Here is an 11578-nt window from a genome sequence, read left to right on the forward strand (position 1 = left end):
TACTAAAACATCTAAATTCCCCAAGACTTTAAAAGAGAGTTCAGGCGGTTAAATATTTGTCAGTCAAAATAAATAAATAAATAAAATAAGAATTGTCAGTCAAAACATGCTGCCATTTAGCTGCTCATTTACATTAACACGGCATTGCAAATAAAGAACATTTTATATATAATAACAACCACATATGCACATTTCTTCAAACTAATGCCAAAGAGTATATTAAAGGGGATGTTGGAAATTTTGCTCAGTAGATACAATATCAGAATGAAAAGGTGTGTCCAAACTTTTGACTGGTAATGATAGATAGATAGCTTTTAAATGGGGTATTGCTTCATTTGGATTAACTATATGACTCAGTGAAACCGTGTATCACTGAAGTCAATCACGTCTTCATCTGATAAATACGTAACACTTTTGCAATATTTGTCTGCTCGCAACATTTCTGGATGGATTAAATGAAGCTTTAGTCACGAGTGCTACTTGAGTGTTTTAACAGCATTTTTGCCAAGATTTAATCTGATGTACAACTACCATCTGAGCTCTCTAAAAAGTCTGTTTCATTTACTCAGCATAGTTTTCAGTGACTGTGACATTTAGCTCAGCCCACTTATGTTCCCAATTTAGACTGACTGATTAACCTTATATTCCACCCACAGCTACCAGTTTCAAACCAGTGGGCAGATGTGTCAGACACGGAGAGGGCAGCCTAAATGGCAAAGCCTTTTCTGAGTTGCACTAGTGTTCCTGCCTTGAATCAGCACAGTATGCTTCACCCACATGAAAAGCATGTCACGGTGCGGCTTTACAGTGTCCTGCCCACAGCCTTTAAAAAGGAAACTGAATCATAACTAAAATGCAATGTCTGAGAAAGAAACACAGTTTAGAGATGATTTTATTATGTTAAGAGAAAGGTTGAGTGGAGTCTCTTGTTGGTAAATTCATAGCTAGCTGTAGCTTTTGTATTAAAAACAAAAGAATTAAACTTGTAATTCGGTACACAAATAAGTTTACAAAGCTTTATGGTGAAATACTGTTTTCCAGCAAGCTCTGTTTAATCCATTGATCCCATGAAAGGTGACTGGCATGAACTCTGGTTTCTGTTTGTCTTTTGCAAGTACAGACTGTGTCCTGAGGGTACGTAGTGTTTCTTGCCTCTCTTTTGCCAAGATTATTGGGAAAAGCTCACCAGAATCTTCCTCCCCCAGATCAATTCAGAGAAATGTCTCAGCATGTTTTGCCTGCATGGTATGCACCGTGTTCGTGTGTGTGAGTGGCTGAGTGGGAGAGAGCAGACTATCACAGTCTCACTTTGACTCGTCTGCAGGTAAACTGCACACAAACATTGTGCACACTGCACATTGTCGTTGCTGTAGCAATTCTGATTGTACTGTAGGTCGGGGGAAGTAGAGGGGAGTCTTAACATGGTAGATGCTGAAACATGATGCTTTTAATGCTCTGGTTTGGTGGTTTAATATATGTGATATTTGTGTTTTTATTTATTTTGGTGTCCCAAAACCCTTGTGGAAGGAAAATCAATAAAAGAAACTTGATCTAAAGGGCATATGTATCATCTTTGCTGCCTTTTAAATAAAGGAACATAGTGGTACAATAAAATACATTTTACATTTTCGTTTCATGACAGCAGCTGACTTTAAAAAAAGGTCCGACAGCGCCCCCTATTGAGAAACCTTATTGATTACAACACACTGTTACAAGCTTCATGCCATTATTAACACTCTATTGCATCAGTACTTAATGCGATGTGTGTAAAAAAAAGAGGATTTTTTTAAAATCTATTTATTAAAAATACTACGTTGCACGTTCAACAATTGCAGCAATATTCTTATTTCTATACACAAAATAATACATTCAGTAAATAAAGTATGCAACAAACAAATTTACATGTTAGACAACAAATAATTATATTGCATGTACTGTAACATTCATAGACATCACAGGTTAGTGGAATAAGCTCAAACTCTTTTAAAGTAGAACAGCATGGTGTAAGAACTGAGGGAGAACAGAAAGAGCACTTGGGTTCCCTCTGATTGTGCCACAATATGATTTAATCACGTTTTCATTAAAATACAGAAGAGGTTAATGAACTTCCTCTTCACACCATGTAAAGAGAAGATATTCTTGTGATAAGATATATGGTGAAATAAACAAATGTCCTGAAATTACGCTACAAACCTGAAAATCCAAAACTAAAACTGTAATGCAACTGTAACTGTGTATGTTTAAGATTAAATGACACTGTGACATTAAAGGAATGTGCAATTGACAAAGAGCTTACAGTATAAACAGATGTTTTGTTATTACTGCACGTGTCACACTCATATAGGCCTACCGTATATCATGCTGCCCTGAAACTCTTCTCCGTTTACACTTAATGTTCTATTACAGCATATTACCACTTAGAGTTTGTCTCGCCACACATTCTTTGTTGCGAAATGCAAATATTCAGTTGTCTGACAACCAATAGAAGCACCGCAAGATGGAGGTTTTCTTTCGCCATATGAGGTTGCGGTGGTGTGTTTGCAGTTACTGACACTGATCTTCAGAAGTGCAGACTCTTGATTCCGACTTGAGTCTAAAACCGCTGGTCACAGACCGTCCATCATGGCCAGAAGGTCGTCTCCTTTGCTGCTGGCACCGGGAGACTGATCTCCAGACTCCGTGAACTCTCCCATGATCTTGGCGAGTTCCGCATTAGCCTGTTGGTCCTAACATACACCAATCACAAAGTCAGAGCGATCAACAGAGAGCGACTTACTCAGTACGCTCATTACAGTAAATCCTGTTAGACTGGAAAAGCCTCACATCTCTGTTCATTGACTGTATAGCCTTGAGTCCATCACGAAGGACATTCCAACAGTCTGATCATGTGGGTTTTTTAAAAAGAATGAACCCATCGGTTGTGAGGGTGACGTGTTCGGGCAACCAGGAAGTTTTTAACAGACTTGCTGTTACTAGATTTGTGGATCTGAGGTAAAATGTCAAATGCACGTTTAGGCCAAAACAAACATGGCTGCAAAGACTAATCTTGTTATCATAACCCCTTGCATGACAGCTGTTGTGTGGTTTTTGCAGTGATGACCGGGACAAAATACCCTGCAGTTGAGCAGACTTGTAGTCTCAGTTTAGAAGAAAAATTCCTGCATTTTTGTCATTCAGTAAAACCAGGATTATTATTTAAAAAAATACTTGGTGTGTAGTTCTTTTCCCGCAAAGAGTTTGTGAGGACAGATAACGAAGTGCTTACCTTTGTAGCTTGGATGTTTATGATTCCATATGAAAGCTCATCTGGTCTTGATTTTAATGCCTCCCTGTGATAAAGGAGAGGCAGAGTGTTATTTCTGAGAAGTTAAAACAAGCTACATAGTCTGAAATATCACAACACTCACTCACACTTCTTCTTCATCTGTGGCAAAGAGGTTAATTCGGAAGCCACTATCAGTGTTTCCTGGTTTCTGAACTTCTAACCCTCCCATTAACCTAGCCAGCAGGTTCAGTTCCTCTTTGGCGAGAGGGTTGGGAGCAGTGTTGACCTGTTGACACACAACAGCAGGTTCACTTCAGTATATTTAAGCTGAATCAGCACCAAACTCCTGGATGTGGTTTGGGCACTTTACAGACATGACATCTTCAGAGTTTTAACTTCTGTGCATAAAGCAAATTATTTGTTGTGTATGAATAAAATCATTTCTATTTTACCTTTGTGTGCTGAGCTGAATTTTTTGATGTGCCAGACATGTGAGTTTCCACTGGGCGGCTTACACTGTACCTGATTGAAAAGAAGAAAAGAGAATGAGCACATACACTGTATATGTTCATCTAATGGTGTCAACAATAGCTTCCAAGAGCTTTTAAAAAGCTTTTAAAATTGTTATTTTTGTTGTAGGATCAGTTTGAATGACTAAGTCAAATATTGTAGTTTTAGAACGTATTAGTTATACAATGGGATATGAGCAGCTGAAGCTCTGAATTTGTAAGGGATTCAGATGTAACTGAATGAATTCATTTGTTAAAAAAAAAGAAAAATCACCATGGGCTCCCTCCTTTCTGTTCAGTGATGAAGTCATACAGCCCAGGTTAGATTTTTACAGCATGTTTTGGGTCAACGATACAAAAATGCACTAATAGTCTTCACTTTAAGTCCATATTCATACTCATACTCATATTCACTAAAAAGCTAAAATGGCAAAAACTCAGAATATAAAAATATGTTCAACTATTTGCATATCTTGATCAAACCTGGTGAAGGAAGAGTGATGTGTTGTGTACATTATGAGTCCCCATGTTCCCATCAGTTTTTAGTGTCTTACATGTTAGTGCCTAGTTTTGTGACTCTATCTCCAAACATCTCAAAAGACCCTTCTCGGAGAGCAGCAGTGTAGTTCCCTCCATTACTGAACTGCAGCCTGGCCAGCTCCTCACCAGTACAGCTAAACATCCTGAAAGTATCAGACAGGAAAGACAAAAGTATGAACAAGAAAGTGAGGAAAGCCTTCTTTTCTTTTGGATTTCTTTTGCTGTTGATAAAAATTGCTTTCTTAACTAGAAGCTCTGCTGTTTTACATATCAGCTTTTGTTTCACTGATGTTTCACTGTTCAAATACATTACAATATGACACAATAAAAACAGTAATAAGACAAAATGTCTTACATAGATGTTTAAGTCAGACTACGTGTAAGACACAAAGGCAAACATAAAAGACCATCCAAAGTTGAAGTTTAATCTTGAAGCCACTTATTACTGTTGCAGCTATGTCCCTCAGCCAATAAAGATTGGATCTGTGGCATGAGGACTGCATACTGTGGTACCTTATCAAGCCAGGGACTTGAGTTCCATGGGGCACTGGACCACTGGTGGGAAGTACAAAGCGGCCATTTGAGTTCTGCACTTTGTCTTTAAGGAAAATAGACACCTGACATAGAGGGAGACATGCAGAGAAAGACGTGAGGAAAATAAAAGACCACACAAAAAAATAATTTTCTGCAATTAATACTGTCCCCATGATTAAATGTCACAAATGAGAAGCTTACCCTTATATGCATGTCTTGAAAGAAGATAAGAAGAGTCTGTCTAATCAGCTGGAATTCACCACTGGACAACGGTGTATACATCTAGAGAGTAAACAAGTAAAAATAAAGAAAAACTAAGTGTGCAGTCATAAAAAAACAAAAAAGAAAGATTTACTGATTAATGAAACAGGAACTGTTTTTTTATATATATATATATATATATATATATATATATATAAAATGATCATTTAATTTATCCCAACAGTTGCACAACTAGTCAGCCATGAACCAATACATCTGACTAAGAGCCTATTTTTACCTTGGTATGTTTTCTCTGCCCTATTCATAATGGTTGGATATTCACATTTTATTTGGTCATAAGACTATGACCTCATGGCAATAATATGAGGTTCTTCTTGGTCACATAACTACACTGCTATTTTTTAAATCCTGCCCAAGGCGAAGTAGTGACTCACAACGTATCACCAACTATATCACTAAAACCAAGCCGTGCTCCACAGCTGGCCATGCAAGTAGGCTAAACTCAACCTTCGTTGTAAATTAACAAGTCTGGGTGCCTTTTACCTCTTACCACATTAACACAAAACCTCTAACATTTAGGGCCCAGTGTAAAAAGCTGTTCCAGTTCGTAACAAACAGGAAGAGTCGTGTAGTACCCCTATGAGCTGTTGGTAAGTTTCATCCACTTGGCTGAGTATGCTGGGAGTGTCTTTCACAAACTCTTTGATTGCATCCATGTGGTTGAAGGAGACAAGAAGGACGTCTTTTGGTCGGGGACAGAGAAGCACCTGATATTTGAAAGCCATGGTCATCAAGTCATAGAGCTGTGAAAGAGGAACAGATGAACAACCTCATTGTCTCGTAGCACATCATAAATAAACGTAGGCCGTTGCTGGACAGTAGAGGGAGCCACATCTTGTGACTGCTTGATACTAAGTCCACTAGAGTACAACAAAATGTTTACAAAGTTGTTTCATCAAAGATTTATTGGTATCTAGTTTTTCGACAGGAGCTAAAAGTATAGCTGGCCTGTAAAACACCCCTATAATGTGTATGACAAAGCAGCTGTAAGACAATCTGACATCTCTGTGCTGATAATGAAGGAAAGTGATGTGATGTTTAGATAAAAATCACCTGTCAGATAACCACCTGCAAATTTGCATTTCATAAACAAAACAAACTACGTCTGTGAACACAGTATTAACAACTTACCTTGTCCATACTAGCTTGGTTAAGTCTCATTATGGATGCATGGGCCAGCCTGTCGAACACAGTCCGCAGAGCCTTCTTGGAATAAAGCTCCTGAGGCTTGAAAAGCTCCTCCAGGAACTTTTTGTTGAACATGGTGGTGATGATGTCATTCATAACTGGTCAATCAAACGAACAGTAGAAGTGTTAACTGAGATCAGACAAATGTACTTTCCATATTGTAGGCTGAGAAGCAGGCGGGCGAGCATTTTATACTATGTGTTGGCCAAGGTGACATTTGACCAGAGCTTAATCCCAAAGGCCCTAACAAGCAGCAGCAGTTTGTTCTACTTGACAGCAGGCCTATAGGCAGTCTGGAAATAGTTTGGTTTTAAATGTGTGTCGTGCTGTTATCACTTCTGGCTATGAACTGTTGCAACTAATCACAATCAGCGACATTTCTACATTTGATGTATTTGTAGTAGGATTTGCAGCAGCAGTGCTACTTACCATGTAGTAAGCCAAGATTCAAATAACACAAATAAAGGATTGAACACAAAACTGTGAAAATAACATTCCTCCCAAAATGATGAAGTGACACTGGATAAGACTGATAAAATATGGTTGAAAGTAAAGCTTTTATAAAGCAGATTTCTTGATCAAAGCCTGCTTGGAAGCTTGGAAACACTCTTCAGTTTGAGACTAAGAATTTGGACATGTTTTGATTGTTTCCTCCTCCGACTCCTTAGGGCTGTTGTCCTGTCTACACAACAAAAACCCTTATAAATAATAAAGTATGAGGATAAGGTGTGAGCACATGACTGGCCCAGCCACTTTCACTGGGGATCTGCATGCAAAAACAACTTGAGCACATTACTTGTTGGCTGATCTGTGCATGTGAGGTCTCATCTTTTGTGCGTTTGTGAAATCATATTGCCTATGCAGCAAATGGGCTCCAACTACGGAAAAGCAGAGCAAAGGCATCTAATAGATTAGTGCATGATGATACTCAGTCTGGTAAGAATACCTCTCTTTCTGTCCTCCTCTATCCAGGCAGCTATTGTAGAAACTTAGTTAAAAGGAAATTGTTAAATAAAAAGATGCTCTGAAAGCCAGATAATGAATAACATCCCACGAGTCTATTAATTCATTAATTTTCCTTAATATTTCTGTACACTACATACATTAAGTTCTACTGTCATTTTGTGGAAACCAGGCTTCACTTCGCATTCAGTCAGGCTCTTTTATAGCCATATATAACAGTGTCCCGTCTACAGAAAACTGAGCAGTGGAAAATAGACATTTAAATCTGCTCTGGGCTCAGTTCCAACATCCTACGTCCCATTAGTTGTGGTCTATGTAGCTTATTAAATGAAAATAACTCATTAATGTTAACCTTGACTGGACTTTCTATTAATGTTTCCCGAATCACTTACCTGTGCACCAATCAGTAAGCGAACAAACTCACCAACCTGAAGGTGCATTTATGACGGTGTGAGGTTAACGTTTCACCGCCGCAGGGGTACATTTGTGTGTTGTTAGCAGGCTAGCTGCTAAGTTAGCTACCTTTCTTGGCTTTGTCAGCAGGTATATTCTGAGCACGGAGACGCTGGTCCAGGATGTACAGCATTTCCCCGCCGAGATTAATAAAGAGCAGAGGTAGAGTCCGTGAAGACATGATGGTATATGAACCGTTGAATCTTTTCCAGAAAATATACAAGGCTAGCGAGTGTCGCTAGCTGCAATGCTCCTTGTGGGAGTCTGTTTGGTAAAGCCTCTTCTGGTTGCCAGGCCACGAAGTAAACAGCCAATCAGATCGATGTGAAGTCGTGACGCAACAGGAAGGAAGGAGTGGCCGGGCAGGAAATCACGTCGCACTATCCGCTATGCCAAGGATGTCAAAGTCAGTTTAGTTTAGGGGCCGCATTCAGCCCAATTTGGTCTCAAGCAGGCCGAACCAGCAACACAGTAACACAATAGCATAAGAACCTACAAGTGACGACAACTCCAGATTTTTTTTTTCTATTTGAGTATAAGTATATTGGGAGAATGTTTACATTTAATAAACTATCTTTAAAAAAAAATAAGAAATATAATAATATATATCATGTACCCGTTTTATATTGATTTTGACTTTTGCATGGCTGCTACCTTGGCCAAGTCTCTCTTGTAAAAGAGATTTCTAATCTCAATGGGACTTCCTGGTTAAATAAAATAAAATAAAAATGTGTAATTTGGGAACACTGTCATCTGCTGTATAGCCCAGGGTCTCAGTGTTGTGTTCTGTCCACTTCTCTTACTAAAACAGTGGACAAATTAGGAATAGCAGTGATTTTAATTGAGAAATTGCAGTCTTCTATATCATTTTTGCACTTTCACACTCATGCAAATTTATGCTGATTAGACCCTCTGGTGGTCCACTTTTGGCTCCGTATGCTTGACCCCTGTGCACTGTCCTCTCTTTTTGGGGGGTTTGTGTATGCCTGTATTTTTTATTTATTTATTTATTTTTTATGAATATTATGACCCATTGTCAGTGTTGAGAATTTCTTCTACTTGTATGGATAACAATATTATGTAACATAATGTAACAATGTTCATTCAGCATGCATTAGATGGTGTACTTCCAGATATCCTGTACACTTCTTGCAGAGTTAAATATATTGTATGAATACCAATGATCATTCAGTGCTGTACTTTCCCACACTATGTCCATAGCTGAGGTGGCTATTTCAAGCACTTAAACCCCAGAGGCTGCTCCACGTGCGTCTTGCATGGCTGCCCACCACTTCAAGTGTGAAAAAAACAAAACAAAAAAACAACTTGTTTGTCTGCACATAGCCTATACAACCTTCGACTTTGCATCTGTTCCTATTGACAATTCCTGGCTATTATGCATTTGTTGATACCATGAAGGGGTGTGATGTATAAGTATAAGAATGTATGCAAGGATAAGGATGTAAGTATGTTCATCCTTATAATCCTTTAATTTATCCCACACTGGGGACATTTGCACATCTCAGAACATTTGCTTACAACTGGTTTATAAAAGGGCATTTATTCACAACTTCTCATTTTGAAATGTTATGTAGTCTCTTGTATTGAAAAGTAAATGAAATGTAGATGAATTTCACAGTGTAAAAGAAGATAAATTGATTTAGAATTGAGAAATGTTCTTTATCGTGTTCCAAGAAGAATGAATGTGGAAAATGCATTTTATTTACAGATATGCAGATTAATACTTAATACCATTACACAGAGTGATGTGAGGCGGAGGGAAAAATTACAGTTAATACACTGAACTGCATGTTTCATTAGCGGCCCTTAGTCGGTATGCAAGATCCAGGCTGGACAGCTGGATATCTCATCTGCTTACAGTGTAATCTCGCCATTCCTGATGCGGATTTCTCGTGCCATCCTGCACACTTCACATAATCCGCAGAAAAAGCTCATCAAGGCGTCGTTGCATACTGTTCCCTGTGGTTAAAAGATTGCAAAAGAAATCACACATGGAACGACAACCTTTTGTGGGGAAATGTCTTGCAATTTAGGTTCCTCAATTGCAGTTAACATCCAAAATTTCCCATGTTCATGAAACCTCTGTCTTTCATAAGATCAGGTTGAAATCGTGTGACACAAGACTTCACCCAAGACATGGGAATGATCAATCTGACAAGATAATAACCTACCTGAATACCGTAGGTGAGTCTCATATGAGTCCTCATGGCTGTTAAACCTCCTGGCACAAGAGGCAAACAGCAGTTTTCTCCATACTTATTTGCTGTGTAGCAGCTCAGTGCAATAGGACAGACACAGCCAAGGGCACCTGAGCAACAGAAATGTAGTTAGTTGTGAATTTCTGACAGAAAAAACATAATTTGTCTGAAAATAAAAGAAAAAAAAGGAGCAAAAAACGTGTGAATTGTACTCACAGACCAAACAGTCACTGAAGCAGTTGCACAAGCCCGTGCTCCATTCTCCTGTTTGGACGTTTGTCCCATAGCCGCCAGCTCCTGGTTGATGGGTGACCACTGGGTTTGACATTTGGATCTCTGGATCTGCTGATTTTGTTTCCGCTGTTGGCACTGCAGCAAGAGCACAGATGGTTCGCAGGAGGAAAAAAGAACGATGATCTAAATACCTAAATCTTCCCATGTGTCACTGTTTCTTTTCACATTTTGTCATGTATACAAATATATATACGTATACATATATATGCATATATATGTATATGATATGTATATATATATGTATATGATGCTATTATTCCGCAGCAGGAAATGTCATAGTTTCACTGTGTCGAGTCATACTTCACACTTAATAACCCTTCAGTAAGTGCCAGCAAAGTATTTATTGTCTCAACCACTGTTTTATGAACTCCTTCGTTAACACCGAAGCGAGCCTGCGGGCTTTGAAAGCTTTTGTGACTTAATTGCAAATCGTAGCAAGTCCATTGTTTTGCATGAATCTTTCGTTTGTCACGAGTCACCAGTCATGAGCACAGTCAATGTTTCGATTTAGCCTGTCATGCAAAACACTGTTCAGAAAGTAGTTGCTTCAAGATGGAAAGAATTGGCTTGAAAACTCTCCCACTTCAGGATTTTATTAATATTTGTTCTGTTCATAATATTGTTGTAAATAGTGTTGAAATACACGAACGCTAACATTTTACAAAAAGTGTTACAACAAACACTGAAAACTGTCACAGAGGCATGCAAAGCATTGACCATGAAGTGACGATGAATATCACTAACACTATTACTTTAAGAAACTGTGAAGGCCCATATTATCTTGTATCATTTCAGACTTAAGGAGTTTAATGAGAATGCATGGGCTTTGGATTAGCTATAGCATGAGAATTTTTTTAGATATGGTTTGCGAGCAAAAGCTGGTTTAATTGAATTAATCGTTAAAGTTAAAGTTAGTCTACTATGAGAAGAAAAGAAAGTGTCACTTACCAGAAGAGTCTGTGAAGAGTATGAACTCCTCCTGATGAAACTGACGAGCTGCACACCACACAGGAAACTGTGACGAGCTCGAGCTGCGAAATGCTGGTTTGCCAACAAACTGCTGTTTCTGAGGATGACAAAGATCTGTGGTAATACACTGACAAACTCGACGAGAACTGCTGGGTCCACTGGCCACTGTCACATGTTTCTGACAAAGATTCACATCAGATGAGCACAGTTCAGGGAACTTGATTTGCTGCTGACAGAATCGTTAAAGACCGTGCTTTCATACAACACCCACGAATGCATCATGTCCCTTTTCATAAACCTTGAGGTTTTAAGCTACCCACCTATAATATCACCGCTGCAGTTTGTAGGTGTTCAAATCAGCA

At 38.7% G+C, this 11578-nt stretch overlaps 2 protein-coding genes across 3 annotated transcripts; both read right to left on the reverse strand.

Moving 5' to 3' along the window:
• Nucleotides 1–1761: 1761 nt before the first annotated feature.
• On the reverse strand, nucleotides 1762–8149 carry oscp1b (organic solute carrier partner 1b). Of its 2 annotated transcripts, none has more exons than XM_047597586.1 (10): nucleotides 7804–8143; nucleotides 6262–6416; nucleotides 5706–5873; nucleotides 5050–5130; nucleotides 4828–4931; nucleotides 4329–4457; nucleotides 3718–3787; nucleotides 3412–3551; nucleotides 3266–3329; nucleotides 1762–2726 (listed from the first exon to the last, which is right to left on the reverse strand). In XM_047597586.1, the coding sequence occupies exons 1-10, from the start codon at nucleotides 7913–7915 to the stop codon at nucleotides 2607–2609; spliced, it is 1143 nt and encodes a 380-aa protein (XP_047453542.1). In that variant the 5' UTR covers nucleotides 7916–8143; the 3' UTR covers nucleotides 1762–2606. The 2 variants fall into 2 exon arrangements, 1 of the variants encoding a protein (XP_047453542.1); XR_007113635.1 differs by having other exon boundaries at nucleotides 2642–2726; nucleotides 3408–3551; nucleotides 7804–8149.
• A 1285-nt stretch (nucleotides 8150–9434) lies between these two features.
• Nucleotides 9435–11347, reverse strand: LOC125016887 (cornifelin-like). Its single transcript, XM_047599643.1, has 4 exons — nucleotides 11196–11347; nucleotides 10170–10322; nucleotides 9927–10063; nucleotides 9435–9714 (listed from the first exon to the last, which is right to left on the reverse strand). Exons 2-4 carry the CDS (start codon nucleotides 10279–10281, stop codon nucleotides 9610–9612), a joined length of 354 nt encoding a protein of 117 aa, XP_047455599.1. The 5' UTR covers nucleotides 10282–10322; nucleotides 11196–11347; the 3' UTR covers nucleotides 9435–9609.
• Between the last annotated feature and the right edge of the window lie 231 nt (nucleotides 11348–11578).

This window comes from Mugil cephalus, chromosome 11 (genome assembly GCF_022458985.1).
Source record: "Mugil cephalus isolate CIBA_MC_2020 chromosome 11, CIBA_Mcephalus_1.1, whole genome shotgun sequence".
Taxonomy (NCBI): domain Eukaryota; kingdom Metazoa; phylum Chordata; class Actinopteri; order Mugiliformes; family Mugilidae; genus Mugil; species Mugil cephalus.